Source organism: Selaginella moellendorffii, unplaced genomic scaffold, assembly GCF_000143415.4.
Source record: "Selaginella moellendorffii unplaced genomic scaffold, v1.0 SELMOscaffold_4, whole genome shotgun sequence".
Classification (NCBI taxonomy): domain Eukaryota; kingdom Viridiplantae; phylum Streptophyta; class Lycopodiopsida; order Selaginellales; family Selaginellaceae; genus Selaginella; species Selaginella moellendorffii.
This window is the reverse complement of record NW_003314265.1, coordinates 3,860,591-3,878,594: the sequence shown is the minus strand read 5'-3', so window position 1 is coordinate 3,878,594 and position 18,004 is coordinate 3,860,591. Positions and strand designations below refer to the sequence as shown.

The window sequence follows — 18,004 nt, the reverse complement described above, 5'->3', positions numbered from 1 at the left end:
AAAGGACTGCCAGAACTATTTGAGAACATGATGAGAAGGGCTGTCTACATCACGCAAACTATAAGTGAAGGTGAGAAGTTCTTGGCACCACACATTGGTGACGATCCAGATGGCACATTCATGTTTTTCGACACCTACATCAACACGTCATTGGAAGGGATCGAAGAGGGGTGGCTGCCAGAGAAGTCTACAAGCACAACAACTTATGATTGCCAACATGGTCAACCTTATTTCATGCGACGTGCAGCTTATAGGTATAATATGATTTCTAAGACTGTTTTTTTAAATATATTGTTTACAGGTATCTTCGATATAGAGGCATGCCATTTGAGGCACCAGTTTGCACTCGACTTGTTGCAAAGGGTGTAAGAGATGGAGGAATGTATCCAACAATGTTTGCGAAAGTTCCAAAGGCACGGAAGATAGAATGCCCTTGGGAGTTGGAGCTCCTAGGGAAGGAGACCTCTACACTAGATCGCGAGGAAATTATCAATGCTAGCAACGATGGCAATGCAAGTGACGATGGAGACGAGGATGAGGAAGCTCCAGATCAAGTTCATGTTCCACCACCAGACAGTCAGGAACAGGCTCCAATTCAACCATCAAACAACCAAGATCCGGATCAGGTTTTACCAGTAAATAACGATGATCAAGTGGTTCACAGAATATCACGTCGACCTCGAGGTAAGCAAAAGTGAATTTTACAAACTAAAGGTGGTAATATATGTTTTTTGCAGCAATGACTGTTGGCAGTAATTTCATTCCAGCTCGACGAGATGCTCGTGAAGAGGAGTTGGAGGAACTCTCATCGACAACACGCCATATGACGGTATCATACTATTTATTACTTTTTTCATTCACTTAGCTCTTTTATAGGTCCGTCCTGTGTCCCCAATAACACAACGAGGCATTGTGGGTATCTTCATTGGCTCTTATAGTAGATTATTGACATCTTTCACGGAAGACGACATCAACATGGATATACGCCGCCAGTTCAACCGTTGGTGCCGAAAGATACAAAGGCCCGTGCTCCCAGTTGCGGACTTCATTCTCTTCGACTTTCCAGATGGTCTTTCAGATATCGATGGGAAAGTTGAGGATTGGAACTTTCTCACACCTGACCACTTGCGCGATGCATTCCTATTGTCCGAAGTACTTATGCTCGAAGCTGGCCATGTCATCTTCATCCTACCGAATGACCCCAACTGGATGTATGAGCTTATGACGTGCGCAGCAGAAGTTCATTTCAAGTCATTCTCTTCCGGGTGCATTATGGATCCTATTGGCGTTGATACAAGGGGCGTCCAAGGGAAGCCTGAAAAAGTGAGTATGTATTTTATATTTTTATCTAATTTCTAAACATTTTTATTTTCCAGGTTATGATGTGGACCTATCATGCCTTCTGCAAAAACACACATGATGGGTTTCGTGATAGTGAACGTGCAGCACGTGTTTTGCCTGGGTACGACAGTTCCACTAACATCATACCCAACCTTGTGGATGAGCAGATCCGCAACACGTTTCCAGGGTACCGATTCCGAACTCCATCAGCAATGCAAGTCTTGCTTGAGCTCTATTGCCCACCAGATGGTATTGTGATTGATTGCACAGCAGGTAGTGGTTCTATGGTGGAGGCAGCACGTGACTCTGGTAGGTCGGTGTTTGCTATTGAAGAACATCATTTCTTCAAACGCCGGCTCAGAGGATTTCGTGAGTTGCCTTCAACCTCAAGGAGGTAAATTATGTTTATTAAAATTTCAATATATATTTCATTCTATTTTATAGATCATAATCACCTGGAGTTTCTAGAATTGGAGGCTTTCGAAGTCTCCCTGACTATGCAGAAGCCATGGCTCAACATATGCAAGGTGAATCTTCCCCACAATACCACTATAGGAGGAAGTATAAAAGAAATCATTATGTTGATGATGAGGCAGAAGAAAGTTAATTGCATCCTTACATAAAATGGAAAGCTTGTTATATGTTAGATGTCAGTGAAAGTGTCAGATGTCAGTAAAATTGTCAGATGTCAGTAAAATTGTCAGATGTCAATAAAATTGTCAGATGTCAGTGTTAGTGTCAGATACCATAATTATAGATTATCATTCTCACCTGTCACCATCATTTTGTAGCGTTTGTGTGTTGCCATCTCCTCCTTCAACATTTTGTAAACAATTGTATATGATATGATAGCACCTTCTAGAACAAGGTATGTTACCTATAACTAATATCATTTTATTATATTTTTTCTTTTAATAGTGACAATACTATAGTATAGTAAAGTAATTCTAGATCTTACATTCCACTATAGGGTGGCCTAAAAACCCCATATTTTGCACTAGCCAATGTAGTGTTTCCCAAGGGGATGTTGTTCCTCACCATGAAGCGATAGTGGGTATGTGTCTGTAACTCATTCTTGAATCTATTGTACATCCACATGTGCACATTTTCCAGACCTGCCGTTGGGCAATTCTTACAATGCTCAAGAAAAGTTTGTAAACCCATAGAGCCATTTGTCTTGTCCAAGAAAAAGTAGCATATTGGACACCGAATGTAATAGCGTTCTGTGCTTTCAAGTAGTCCTGCCATGTCAGGAGCAAGATCTTGCAAAAACATGTGGCATTGCTCTTGAAGCGCTAAAGGCAATCCCTCTCTAGTAGCAAGATCCGGAATTTCACATATAGGGAGCTCTAATTCAGCTTCACTAGAGCCCTCAGCAGAAAAAGGATTGTTACGTAGAGGTGAAGGTGGAATGTTGGTAGAACTTGGGGATGGAGGTGGAGATTGATATGAAATGCTGGGGGGCCAAGTACGATTAGCAATGGGTCTCCTTTGAGCCATTTCAATATAAACTTCTAAGGAGCTCAAGGAGAACAAAAAACCTATAATGACTATAACTTTTCTAGATAGTTTATATACTAAGTTTTAGTCTTGGGAATGCGGTTTATTTATTATGACACTGACAATACTCAGATTCTTGGGAACGAGGTTTATTTATTATGACACTGACATTACTCAGATTCTTGGGAATGAGGTTTATTTATTATGACACTGACAATACTCAAATTCTTTAAATGTCAGTCTTGGAAATGGGGCTTCATAATCATAGCTTTCTTGTAAACATAAGAGCTTCTAGAATTTTAGATTATCGTGTATACACATGCTCTATCATTATGATGAATCCTACTTTGCTACACATATATTCTTTTCTACACATGCCAAATGTCTACGGAAATAAATTGCAAGGAAATATAGACCACATTATAGTGGTAGAGCACGTTGGCACGCTACCATTCTCTCATGTGAGATTGCCTTTTAGTCTTGGAAGTGTAGATAAAGTTGATTCTTTGATGTGATATTACTTTTGAGTCTTTCGAAAGATTTTGATTTCTTTTATCATTATTTACAAACAATTCCCAAAAACTTTTAATGAGGATTCACTGCAAAATATACCTTGGTCTTATCATTGCGATATAGGCAAGCAATAGAGTTTTTAATATGAATTAATATGTAAATTACAAATGTCATAGAAAGTTTTATGGAGTAGATTTCTTGGTGCTTTCCGCTGTGCTGTTCATTTCTTCATTTCTCTTGCTCTGGACTGTTGTTTCAGAAGTAACAGGAGCATTTTTATCAATCGTGATAGTGGTCTCCACATTCCCAGATAGGTAATAAGGACCAGGAGTGTAATATGGAGATTGTGGTAGTGAAACAAAATTAACATTCTCACATTCCTTTGCACTACAACTCTTACTCACAGATCTTGTATTTTCCTTGCTTCCCATCTTCTCAAGAACCCTAAAAACTCTTTTGAATGAAGGAATAGTATCTACAGCTGTAAAAGTATTCAAAATATTAAGTAGTCAAATCAAATATGACAGCTGTAACAGTTGTCATAATAAAATAATATAGTTTTATAAAAGATAGGTTCTCATGAACTTTGTCTTTTTTAAACAATTCAATCTTATAGAAACTTTTAACTTAGATATTTACGTATTTTAATATTTTAAAGTTTGCTAGAACCTTCATTTGTTCAATTTAGATCTCCTTTGTAATATTTCTTATTGACTATGTTGACTTGAGTTGACTTGTGTTGAATTGAGCTCAACTCATGAGCTCAACTCAACTTTGGACCATCCCCTTATTTATGATTGTGCTTGCCAACACTGCCACTGGGTCAAGGCCTAAAGGCTTAACCACTAAGTCCCACTATCCTCTAGGATTTCTTCACCATGTGACTATATCTTTGGTTATTACATTAGAGGATTGTTCCTCTTCCTTTCTATAGTTTAGGACTTTGGGATAACATTTCAAAACACTATGGCCTTATGCGAGCTTTATGGGTACTCTCCCCACCTTCTGCCTTTGGGTGCCTTAGCCATGGGGCTAAAACGAGGTTTTGTTGAACCATGCCAAGTATCCAAGTAGTAGTGCCACCCATACTTGGATTGAGAGCATCGACCATTTGATCTCCCGAAGGAGCTAAAGTTAGTTCTTGAACATTTCACCAAACTACCCCGCTTGTTTGTCTATATTCACTCTAGCCTTGGATTCCTCAATAGTTATATCATCACCTAACATATGGGTATAGCCTTTCTTGGTCATACTGGCCTTTCTTGGCCAAACTAGCTCCACTAGAGTCCTCCCTTTATTATACTTTTGGAGCTCATCAAACCTCTTAGGGTCTGAGAGATGAATGCTTTGGGCTTTCACCCTCATACTCAGAATCGGACTCGGACTCGAACTCAGACTTGGACTCGGACTTGAACTCAGACTAGAACTTGGACTTGGACTCAATCTCGATCTCAGTATGGGACTTGGTCTCGGTCTCGATCTTAACCTTGGACTCCATCTCGGGTCCTTTTTGGACTCCATCTCAGACTCCATCTCAAGTCCATCTCAGACTTCATCTTGGGTCTATCTCGGACTTTATCTCGGGTCCATCTTAGACTTCATCTCGAGTCCATCTCAGATTCCATCTCGGGTTCCATCTCGGACTCCATCTCAAGTTCATCTTGGGTTCATCTTGGACTTCATCTTGGACTCCTTCTCGGTCCATTTCAGACCCTTCTTGGGTCTATCTCAAACTCCTCAGATTCCATCTTGACACTTCCACGTGTCATGTGTTGATCTTTTTATGTCCCTTTTTTAGAGACTCATTTATTGCTTGCTCATTCCTGTAGCGCACGTGGTTTTGACCCTTTATCCTATGGTGATTTACCATAGGATAACACCACGAAGCAGAACCTAAACCCTCTTTGTGCCACGTGACAGATGCCACGTGTCACATGCCACGTGTCCATAGGAACCCGAAGTTCAGGGCCTTGGGCCACTGAACGAGGGAACGGTGCCAAACTCCCAAGCATGGAGCCAAGGAGTGACGAAACCGAACCACGGAGCAACTCCCGAGCATAAATCCCAAGGAGTGAAGGGACAGGGGCCCGGAACGACTTGGAACAGTCCTGGAGCAACCAGCATCCCAATGCCAGGACCAGCACGCAAAACGGAGCCAAACGGAGTCTGGCGCTATTTCGGCATACCGGTGGCCTAACGTGAGGATATGGGTATTCCACCAACTAGCATGGAATGGAACTTGGGTTTAGACCCAAGCCGGACGCAGAACAAAGACAGGCACGCAAGCGGGAGCTAGACTATGCCTCAGGTTAGTCGGCCATGCCCGACCTACCCACTATCCCTACTATACATTTGGACCCCCCACAGCCCCCCCCCCCCCCCTTGAGGAACACACGCTTTGGGCTTTCACCCCAAGCCTCCCTTAGTATCAGGAGTTAGTCTCTGGGACAAGCTCGAAACTTACTAAATATGGAATGTCCTTAGATTGCGAATTTGGGCATGGGACGAACACCATTGTGTTCAGGACGATCTCTACATTCCGTAGATATGCCAAATGAGCAAATCTGGACACTTTCCATAAATAGCATTTGGGACCGAAATGAGACTAACACAAAGGGCATGATAGCGAGGGTGTTTGGCAGACACGGTAAGCTATCATCCGGCGATATTGAGGGACTAGTCTCAATACGCGAGAGTTCTTGCCAAGCCAGTGCAAGACAGAGCAAAAGAGAACTAAAAAGCCGGGCCAAGTATGCTTGGCAAAATAGACACTTAGGAATTCCGTCCTTATGCTCATCCGGCCAAGTACAGATGCAAAGTCCAGTTTACTAACACTTGAACAAGAGGGGCCAATAAAGGGAACCAGCAGTACCGACCTCTTGCCATTGTGGCAGTAAGGTAAGAGTGTCCGTAAGGACAGGTTGACAGGTAACTTTCGATACCCGAAGTCACATGCGCGACACTCTCCCCCCCTTGGGAAGATCGACGTCCTCGTCGATGCACACTCGAGTCTAGAATACCGCCAAGGAAACAACTCCAGAAAAAGTTCACGGTACTCACACTATGTGAGAAATGCACCAACTTAAATGAGTTAGGGGTAACCTCTTTGTCTAACGCGGATGCGCTACCAGCTCAGACACCTTCCGGCCGTCGCCGACAAGGAAATGACCAACGGAGTCAGCCACCCTTGCTGCTCTGGGTGTCACCCAGCTACAAAAGTGTGATATGCCCCTGCCCGCAGGGACATAGAGAGAGAAGCCAGAGGCCCCAACCCTCCTAAGCAAAGAAACCAAACCCGTCGGTAAGGTTTAGATAGACTACTGTAAACAGGCAGTTAGAGTTGTTTACACGGTCACGCCCGTTCAACGGAATAAGGAACATCGACAAAGAGGCGGGTTATGTGACCAGTCGACAGTAGCTACCCCATGACTAGAGATTTCAACATGCACACGAAGTGCCGAAGCCAGTCTACCTATACTGGCCCAAACTCAAAGATCAATAGATGGACAATATCAAAGTCATAAACAATGATATCTTAGAGACTTAATTATCAATGAATAAAGCATAGATTAGAATACAAAAGTATTCTAAATAAGTTATCATCCGATAAACTAGTATGAGCATATAGGAACCACCAAGATCATCATAATTGGTAAACATAGGATTCACTTATCCAACAAAATTCAATAGCCTATGCATCATCAAGGAAACTCAATGATGAAACTTAACTATCGAAGATGGCAGATAGTATGCCAAATAACTTACCAAAGATAACTCAAAGAACACAAAGTATCATTGATTGACAAGCACAATGCTTGCGAATGTATCACCCGAAGGAAATAACATCCCAACCTATCAGAACTAACTCGAGCAATAATCAACAGAACAGAATGAATGCGGTAAGACCAACAAACACCCATTTATGCCAACTATCACACTAGCCAATCCAAATAGATCCCAGCCAACAACACCAAGGAACTCAAGTTGCCTAAGCAAGTGTTAGCAACATCCTTTTGATGTCTCAAACCCAACAGACCAATCCAAAGCAAACCACAAGGAACATGTGGTATTGCGAAAAGCCATAAGCCATCAAAGAGAACAACTAACCATCATGAAAGATCATCAACCATCCCATCAATAAAAAAATGCATAATCATTATCGAAGAAAGAATCCACTATCCCGAAGAATAGCGAATTATTCGATATCAACAATAATCAAGCAAAACCTTTTGACAAGGATAATCAACTATCTTAGATGATAGTCAATCATCACCAATGATTGCCAAATGCAAAATACTAACTTCAATATCGAAGCTATGAGTCAGAATGCCTTCCCCAACAACTTTTAACAAATGGAATAATGAGCATGAAAACTCAAAGAACCAAAAGCTCGAAGAAGCCTATAGCCAAGTCTTGCCTAACAATGATCACAAATCTTGCATGAACTAACTTTAATGCTAAAAAAGAAATCATGGTGCGACCCACAATATCCTTTTCAACATATACATAAGCTAAACTTCATAATGCTAGAGATAATGAAGAGCATATCTGCATCAATTTAAAACCTAAGCACAATGGAGCTATGCTCAACAAATGATCACTAAATGATCCTCCATGAATCCATCTATAGTAAGATGTAACTCACTTCATAACAAGCATAAGAAGAATCATCAATGATCGATATATCCCAACTGAAATCCAACAAGGATTCAATCACGTCAATACCAATCACTAACTCTTCCTCTCATAGAGTTAGCATAGTCCACAACTAAATCACTTTTCAAGGAAAAGCTAAAGCTCAACCTCTACTAATTAATCTTGTCTAGAACACAACTAACCCAAACTTGCCACTCAGCTTGTTTGAACATCAATACAGTTGCTAACTAGCAAATGCACGAATGTCAATAACATAAAGCCGTAGCCAAATCATCAACACTATCTTTATCGAGACCAATGAAACTCAATATCAATTCTAAGGAGAGACATCTCATTTCACTCAAATCTCAATACCAATAATATCAACGACAAGGCATCACTTTAATGCCATCAACATCATAACAAGCTAGAAGAAAGCAAGAGTGAATCACCACTCAAAGCTCTCTAGCAACCAAGCTAACCTAAACCGAAGATACATTACACAGTATCCGAGACCAATCTTTCAGCAAAACTCAGTTACAGATAACACTTCCTCTAGGAGTGAATCACCACTTCCAAGACTCAATGAAATCTAACACCATGGACTAAATACAACCAAATGATATTGATAGAGGTAGAGTCGAAATGTCAACATGGAAAACCCATGTAAGTCTAACGACACGATCCTCCGCAACACCATCCGGTAAAGCAAGCCCATCACTGCTAAATCATCATCGAACGAAGCAAGTGTCCACAGTCCTCAACGAAGTCTACAAGCAATCACTAGTCGCAAAGCAACTAACAGCCACTCTTCAACTTGTCTCTACAAGACCCAAACACTAAACTCATGCCATCGAGTCATATACATGTCCAACATAAATGTGATACCCCAGGTCGAGATAAAGGTTCATGGACAAACACAAACTAAATGACCACTTGACTCCAACTCAACCACAATAAGCTCACCAATGCATTTAGCCAACAGCTCTGAGCATGCCTTAGAAGAGGCTAGCTATACATGATCAACACTCAGTCGAAACTAAAGTGAAGATCATGAGATGAACTCATATCAGTACACAACCTCCTCATAGACAAAGCTATAGTATGGGTACTAACATCTCAACCTCAAACAACTAAGTTGGACATCACCATCCTCAGCCAAGGCACAAGGCTACCAAGACCAAGTCAAGATCAGTGAGAACTCACTACTCTCATAGAGTCTAACGAAATGCAAGGTGCAACCTGCCACCAAGCATAATGCTACAAAAGAAAGGCACAAGGGTCACCTTTCTAGAAAAGTGCAACGGCCACTTTTCTACACCAACTCTAGACTTTATTCAACTCAATTGCCTTAGCCCCAAAAGTCAGCATCCCTTTCGGGTCGCATCATACAACTACCTACTAAGGTTTAAGCTAACCAAAGTCAACTCCAACCCCTTCACTAGTTTGTATCAGCTTACGAAAACGGAATGATTTTTGGACAAAGTGATCAACAGATCAGCCATTGGAAAAGCCTAACAAAATTTGTGGAAAATTTTCTATCCTAGAGAAAGAATGACTCTCAGTCCAGGAATACAAACTTTCAAGACTCAACCAACTTCCTCCTACTAACAACTTCACATATGTTCACTTCAACACCGATTCTCATGACCCATAGTATGCTTAAGCTTCGAACATCTTTTTGCCCATACTTCTGACATTCAACTCCAATATCCGCAAAAATGCAAAGTGAACATCCAAGGTTTGATCACGAAGACCATATCTTCGGATATCCATATTGCACTAACACTATTTGTCAATCACCTTCAAGATCCAACGTGAAGCCAAAACACTAACAAGAAAAATGAATAGAAAATCAAGCTCTAAGGAAAATCCTCATCACTCGAAATAACAATGCCACATTCACTAACACAAGTGCTAGTGATGTCAACGCCTCAACTACACACCTTCTCCATCCAACAATCTACTCCAAGTGTTAACGGATAAACCAACAAGCTATAACAAATGAATGCTACAACCCTTTTCCAACACCTCATGGGCAAACCCTCAAGGAACAAGGAACCAACTTAAGCTTAGCATAATGAATCACTATTGAGAATCCAGTCGAAGCTACTACATGCTACTACATGCAAGTAGACTAGCTTCACCATCAACCACTTTGGGGTTGATCATCATTTAACCAAGCAACTTCGTAAACACATTGCTCATTATCACATGGATATGATATAAAAATCACAATGACTTGATCATCAATTGAGCAACACCACGAGCAATGCTAATGTCATTATTTCAAAGGTTTATGTGAGTATCAAGTGTCAACTCGACTCGACAAAATGCAACATAAAATGCCACACTTCACCAATAAAGACTTACAACACTTAACACCACTAACTTTTGTTCACAACACGAACAAGCTTGTGCCACTTTCTTTCCGACCAAACTCAAAACTAATCCAACACCAAGCTACTTAAGGAGCAATAGCAAGGTTCCTCGGAAAAGAATTGAGCATTATAACTCAAGTCTTCCAATAGTAAGCTTAGACAAAATGGTTTAGCGCTTCACCGCTATCCATCCCACAACTCACCATTGTAAGACCATCATCTCCAACATGCATCAAGATAGGGACTCTTGATTGCATATGGTGAACATGAGCAATGAGTTACACCTCGTTGCAAATCATATCTCCAAGAAAAGAAAATGATTTACGTATTTGATCCTTCATCCCCGACGACTCTCTTTTCGGTCTCATCTTTGACTAAACCTTAAGCTTGCTTTCGCACTGCCTTCAGTCCAATCCAAGAAAAGTTTATAAGAGAGCACGGCAATGATTACTTGAATCAATAGACTCATCCCTACAGTCTTGATTGATCCACTTGTAATCATGCCTAAGAAGGATCCACTAGTGCTGTGCTAAACAGCTACGGACCAGCCTATTGCCACTCACAGCAAACCCAGGGAGATTTGCTTTCACTCATGGTACATGGAACAACTCATGGACCCACTGATAGGTTAACATTATTCCTACCAACTCAATGTGTAACCTTGAGTTGCTAATGTGCCTTACTCACGAGTCCAAGCACAAACTCGTGTGAAATGGTACACCTCAAATCCATCCTATGAGCCCAAGAGCAAGCTCATATCATAAGGTACAACAAGGTAACCAAATCCATACCCAAGGAACGATTGCGAAGCCTTTGCACCCAAACGTGTACCCACTCGGATCATCGTTTTCATCTCTGCGTATGTGTAGCGCACGTGGTTTTGACCCTTTATCCTATGGTGATTTACCATAGGATAACACCACGAAGCGGAACCTAAACCCTCTTTGTGCCACGTGACAGATGCCACGTGTCACATGCCACGTGTCCATGCCACGTGTCCACAGGACCCGAGGTTCAAGGCCTTGGGCCACTGAACGAAGGAACGGTGCCAAACTCCCAAGCATGGAGCCGAGGAGTGACAGAACCGAACCACGGAGCAACTCCCGAGCATGAAGCCTAAGGAGCGAAGGGACAGGAGCCCGGAGCGACTTGGAACAGTCCTAGAGTAACCAGCATCCCAATGCCAGGACCAGCACGCAAAATGGAGCCAAACGGAGTCTGGCGCTATTTCAGCATACCGGTGGCCTAACGCGAGGATATGGGTACTCCACCAACTAGCATGGAATGGAACTTGGGCTTAGACCCAAGCCGGACGCAGAACAAGGACAGGCACGCAAGCGGGAGCTAGACTATGCCTCAGGTTGGTCGGCCATGCCCGACCTACCCACTATCCCTACTATACATTTGGAACCCCCCACAGCCCCCCCCCCTTGAGGAACACACGCTTTGGGCTTTCACCCCAAGCCTCCCTTAGTATTAGGAGTTAGTCTCTGGGACAAGCTCGAAACTTACTAAATATGGAATGTCCTTAGATTGCGAATTTGGACATGGGACGAACACCATTGTGTTCAGGACGATCTCTACATTCCGTAGATATGCCAAATGAGCAAATCTGGACACTTTCCACAAATAGCATTTGGGACCGAAATGAGACTAACACAAAGGGCATGATAGCGAGGGTGTTTGGCAGACACGGTAAGCTATCATGTAGCGATATTGAGGGACCAATCTCAATACGCGAGGGTTCTTGTCAAGCCAGTGCAAGACAGAGCAAAAGAGAACTAACAAGCCGGGCCAAGTATGCTCAGCTAAATAGACACTTAGGAATTCCTTCCTTATGCTCATCCGGCCAAGTACAGATGCAAAGTCCAGTTTACTAACACTTGAACAAGAGGGGCCAATAAAGGGAACCAGCAGTACCGACCTCCTGCCATCGTGGCAGTAAGGTAAGAGTGTCCGTAAGGACTAGTCGACAGGTAACTTTCGATACCCGAAGTCACATGCGCGACAGTATGCAACGAGACTAGTTGCCCAATCTCATTGTATAGTACTCGCTGAGACGTATTCTTTGATACCAAATGTAGCGCACGTGGTTTTGACCCTTTATCCTATGGTGATTTACCATAGGATAACACCACGAAGCGGAACCTAAACCCTTTTTGTGCCACGTGACAGATGCCACGTGTCATATGCCACGTGTCCATGCCACGTGTCCATAGGAACCCGAGGTTCAGGGCCTTGGGCCACTGAACGAAGGAACAGTGCCAAACTCCCAAGCATGGAGCCAAGGAGTGACAAAACCGATCCACGAAGCAACTCCCGAGCGTAAAGCCCAAGGAGCGAAGGGACAGGAGCCCGGAGTGACTTGGAACAATCCTAGAGTAACCAGCATCCCAATGCTAGGACCAACACGCAAAACGGAGCCAAACGGAGTCTGGCACTATTTCGGCATACCGGTGGCCTAACGCGAGGATATAGGTACCCCACCAACTAGCATGGTGTGGAGCTTGGGCTTAGACCCAAGCCGGACGCAAAACAAGGACAGACACGCAAGCGGGAGCTAGATTATGCCTCAGGTTGGTCGGCCATGCCCGACCTACCCACTATCCCTACTATACATTTGGAACCCCCCATAGCCCCCCCCCCCTTGAGGAACACACGCTTTGGGCTTTCACCCCAAGCCTACCCTTAGTACCAGGAGTTAGTCTCTGGGACAAGCTTGAAACTTACTAAATATGGAATGGCGCTAGATTGCGAATTTGGACACAGGACGGACACCATTGTGTTCAGGCCGATCTCTACATTCCGTAGATATGCCAAATGAGCTAATCTGGACACTTTCCATAAATAGCATTTGGGACCGAAATGAGACTAACACAAAGGGCATGATAGCGAGGGTGTTTGGCAGACACGGTAAGCTATCATCTAGCGATATTGAGGGACTAATCTCAATACGCGGGGGTTCTTGATACTAGCAAGTGCAAGCCAATGACTCAAGTTTCTCAAACCAGGCCGAGTATGCTCAGCAAGAAACACATAGGGTTCCTACCTTATGTTTATCCAATCTAAGTGCATAGTCATTGACCAGTTTCTCAACTAGCTCAAATGGGAAACTGATAACGGGTCCAGCAATACCGACCTCCTGCTATCGTGGCAGTAAGGAAAGAATATCCGAAAGGACTAGCTGACAGGTAACTTTCGATACCCGAAGTCACATTCGCGACATTCAGCCACTATTACATAGCACCCTTTGGCTCCACTTTGGGGTTGAGGGATTTGTGTTTCTCAATTGGTTGGCTATGCCTGTCTTACCCACTATTCCTACTTACATTTGCATTCCAAGTTGAGTGCTATGAGTTGAGCATGTAAGTGATTAAGTGCTGTGAGTTGGTGTGCAAATAATTGAGCACCATGAGTTGAGTGTTATGAGTAGAGTATCTAGAGTGCTAAGAGTTGTGAGAGATTGAGTGTGCAAGAAATTGAGTATTATGGGTGAAGAACTAAACAATAATGCTACCAAAAGTGAGTTTTTTTCAATTATTTTTTCTTCCATTTGTATGTTTTTTTATTTTTATTTTTTTGTGCTATTGCTTTCAGTTTTTTCTTGCTCTTGTTCTCAATTGGCAATCTTGAGGCACTTTTCATGGCCTAGTGAGCTAATGTTATTTGAATAACCTCAACCTCCTAAACCACTACACTGCCTAAGGTCAAACTAAAGCCAGTCAGTTCATGTAGTTTAGCAGCTTGAGGGGCTAAAGTTATTTAAATAACCTTAACCCTCTGGGCCACAAAAGGTAAATCAACCTTAGATAGTGTGATAGCTTAACCTTAGGTGACCCCATGGCAATGGTTAAAAACTTTGTGTGTGTGTGTGAGAAAGAGAGAGAGAGAGATATTCTTTCCCCACATTACTCCCTTAGCATAGTTATACCTAAATGTGGAATATAGAATTTCTTCCTTGCTTCCCATTTTCTTAAAACTTTAGAAAAAACTTTTAAATGAAGGAATAGTATGTAAATATGCAACAGTTGTATAGCTAGTCAAAATGTGAACTAGTCAAATAAAAATATAATAGTTGTAACAATAGCCATAGTAAAATAATATAGTTTTAGAAAAGATAGGTTCTCGTTAATTTTGTTTAGTAGAAACTTTTATGTTTCAATATTTTAAAGTTTATTAGAACCTTCATTTCTTCAATATAAATTTTCTTTATAAGACTTACATTGAGTTAAACTCAACTCAACTTTCCGAACATTGGAAAATATTAGAAGAGGTTACCATCCCGAACATTGGAAAAGATTTAGAAGAGGTTGTCCAAAAAAGCATACTCCAAAGTATAGCCAGCTCAAGACACACACCTGCTAAGCTCATTTCACAACCAGACCTTGCTCCTAAATGATCTTGCATGGTTTCATGAAAGTTCTCTGCTCAAGTGCATTGATATAGGTAGCTGCTTAAGCAAACAAAAAGCTTTAACAAAAAGTTAGTCACTTTTTTGTCTGTTCTTGGACGGCAACCTCTAGAACTGAATATACATAAAACTTGAAACTAAGGGGTGTGATATGCCAAATGAATATGTTATACCGTGCTATTACAACTATGATTTTGATGTTACTTCTGTTGTGGGTTGTCCATGCCCAACCTAGTTACCCATACCACCCGCAGCCTCTTACAATCTTTCGCAGAAATATTCGGGGGTTATCATTATCACGGTTTCGAACTGGTATGCGTCAGCTTGTTCAGCATATTTATCGTGTATACAGCGATAATCAACAAATTCAAGTAGGAGGGTCTATTTTAGATGTGTGGTTTGGCAACCACACCAGACTAAGGTTCAATTTGCACCTGAATGCGCCTTTAGCTGTAAATAATCAGTTTCTAATCTGTGTTGCTGATCCCTCAATCCCCTACATATTTCGTCCCATATATGTAAGGAATTCACTCTTTCGGATTGCTGCACAGATCTCCATGGATGCTGCTAGTGATCCAAATAGCTTGACCTTCTGTGGACGCATACGCACGGAGTACTTGCATTTTGCAATCGACTATCAGCTTGTTGTCTACAATCATCGCACTTTATATGCAAAGAATTCATTTATGATTTATGGTAGCAATCTATATGTAAGGAATTCATCAGTGATTAATGGTGGCAGTTTATATACAAGGAGTTCGTCAATGATTATTACAGACGAAACTGATGGTGATCAAGGGAGCTGCTGGAGTTTCGAAAGCTCGCTTGTAGGGAGCCAGGCCAAGGTACCTGGATCTTATCTTCTACAAGGGAATAGTATCAATTCTTTGAATGGGCTCTACAGGTTGACTTTGCGTATAGATTGCAGATTAGCTCTAAGGAAAAAGAGTAACCACCAGGAAATCTGGGTGAGCAAACATGATTATCATCCTTCTGCTGGATGCTACGCTATACAACAACAGGATGGAAATTTGGTTATCAAGGACAGTTACGGGAATGTTTTTTGGGCGGCTGGAGTGTATTGCAAGCCCCAACCAGATTGCATTGTGCTCTCTAGTGTTGTTGTGAGAGGAGAGGGAAATGTTTTCATCTATAACCTGGAGACTCGACAAATTTGGTGGCAGGCACTAAGTTGAAATATTTGGAATAATGCTTGAATCCATAATAAACACACTAAACTTCCCATCTTTTAGTTTCCTGCTATCATAAGTTCACATGAAGCTTAACAATAAGGTGCATTGCTCCTTTGCTTTAAAGCTAAAATTAGAAATTCTGAAGAAAAGAAGATAACAAATTTTATGCCTTTTCCTGTTTTTTTCATGATAATAAAAAATATTAATTTACCTTTATCAATCTATGAAGTAATGTTAAATAGCATTGTGCATGGCTCAGAGTCTTCGACTCTTTTGTGAGCCCCAATGTAATTTTGTTTGCCATACAACTCTGCAATGTATTGGAGAGCTCTTCTACAAAAAAATCGGCCTCCTCTGGGTATCTCCGGAGTGAACCTTTGCAGCCTGGAGTACTCCGACAGAAGGTGAAACATGTAATTGTATACCTGATCTATGTTAACTTGCTCTCGCATGAAAGCCTGTCCACTTCTCCCAATATTCTGTGCCTGGCAAAATCCCAAATTTGATGGCGATGATCAGTGCTTTTCGTGATTAAAAACTATACATATATACCTCATGCGCGTGGGAGTTTCCCCAGTTGACCGCATCTCTCAAAGATTGGCACATCTCCTCCTCCTTTGAAGAGATTGGCATAAAGTGGATGTTTGGGAGCAAACCTTTTGTGAAGAACTCATCGTACTCCGAGTCCAAATAGAGCAAAGTGGAGCCACAAGCCATTTTATACTTGAGGCTCGCCGACCATGCTGCTCCCTCGGCATAGATGTTATACCTGAAAGTGGAACATTGGAAGAGCATTAGAAGAGCTTTCAAAGCCACAACAGAGGACTATAGCCGTGCCTTTGGTTGCACTGTTTGCACAACTTGGAGTTTGCGTATCCAACGTTGGCTTCAGCAATCCAGTTCTGTAATTGCACCATTGGACACGATCAGCTAATAAAACCACCACGATCAAATGCTTACTTGGTCAAAGACAAGGGTGCCAAACTCGGTGGAGTTGCATCGAGCCAGAAGATTTCTAAGCTTCCCCATTCTCAAATTCCCTTTCCAAAACGCAAGGGGCTGCCTCTTGTTCCATTCAACGTCCTGGGATCCCTGGAATATCTCCTGCGATTCTTGCTCCCAGGGACGAATGTTTACCTCCGGCCTAACACGGTTTGTCAGAGAATATTTGTTGTTTTCAAAGAGAACAAACTTTAAAGCGGAGAAAAAAGACCTGACCCAAGAAAGAAGTACAATGAGTGATCACGGCTTCAAACCAAGTCAATCATCCAATCAGACCGATTTCAATCGATCAGACAACTACAGGAAAATCTGGAATGCGAGGACTAAACACGGACTTGCAAGAGAGAAGAGAAGAAAAAATCTCTAAAACTTACCATCCCCAGAAGGAATAATCGGGAAAAGGGATGTCGAGGCTATGGCGATGGCTGCAATAGCTGAGAACCGGGGACGGGACGCCTCCATAGGATCCATCCCTGGGCACGATGGGCCGATCCTTGCAATTCAAGACAAACTCCACGTCGGGGACGCGATCGCCAAACCTTTCCAGCATCAGGAGCAAGCCCCAGAGCGAGAAGACGCTGCGGCTCTGCGGGCAATCGCCGTACGCCCTGACGTACATCCGGCCGCCGAGGATCGCGACGCGCATTGACCCCAGCCGCTGCCGGCGATCCAGGCTCCGCCTCGTGATCCCAGTCGATCGCCATGGCGCCAGGTGCTCTCGAATCCTCGCGAAATATCGCGGGCACGACGCCGCGCCGGCGCTGGCGTTGCGCGATCTTGGAGGCCGCCCGCGATCGCCGGGAGCATCGCCGGCGGAGCAATGGAGCGCCGCGGATTTGTGGAGCAGGCGCGCGGACCTGGAGAAGAAGAGGAGATCTTGGAGCTCGCTGACGCTAGAGAGGAGGAAAATCGCGACGAGGAAAAGGAGCGCGAGCGGGAGGACGGGAGAAGAGGAGCCCAAAATCTTCATTGAATGGCGAGAAAAAAAATTAAAAGGAGAACCATATGAAGCGGCGATGGACGGCCCA

At 42.8% G+C, this 18,004-nt stretch overlaps 1 protein-coding gene across 1 annotated transcript; it reads right to left on the bottom strand.

The window, feature by feature from the left end:
* Window positions 1-16,120: 16,120 nt before the first annotated feature.
* On the bottom strand, window positions 16,121-17,946 carry LOC9654988 (O-glucosyltransferase rumi homolog). The gene is made up of 5 exons (XM_024669058.1): window positions 17,351-17,946; window positions 16,935-17,118; window positions 16,812-16,876; window positions 16,527-16,743; window positions 16,121-16,459 (listed from the first exon to the last, which is right to left on the bottom strand). Exons 1-5 carry the CDS (start codon window positions 17,944-17,946, stop codon window positions 16,196-16,198), a joined length of 1,326 nt encoding a protein of 441 aa, XP_024524826.1. The 3' UTR covers window positions 16,121-16,195.
* Between the last annotated feature and the right edge of the window lie 58 nt (window positions 17,947-18,004).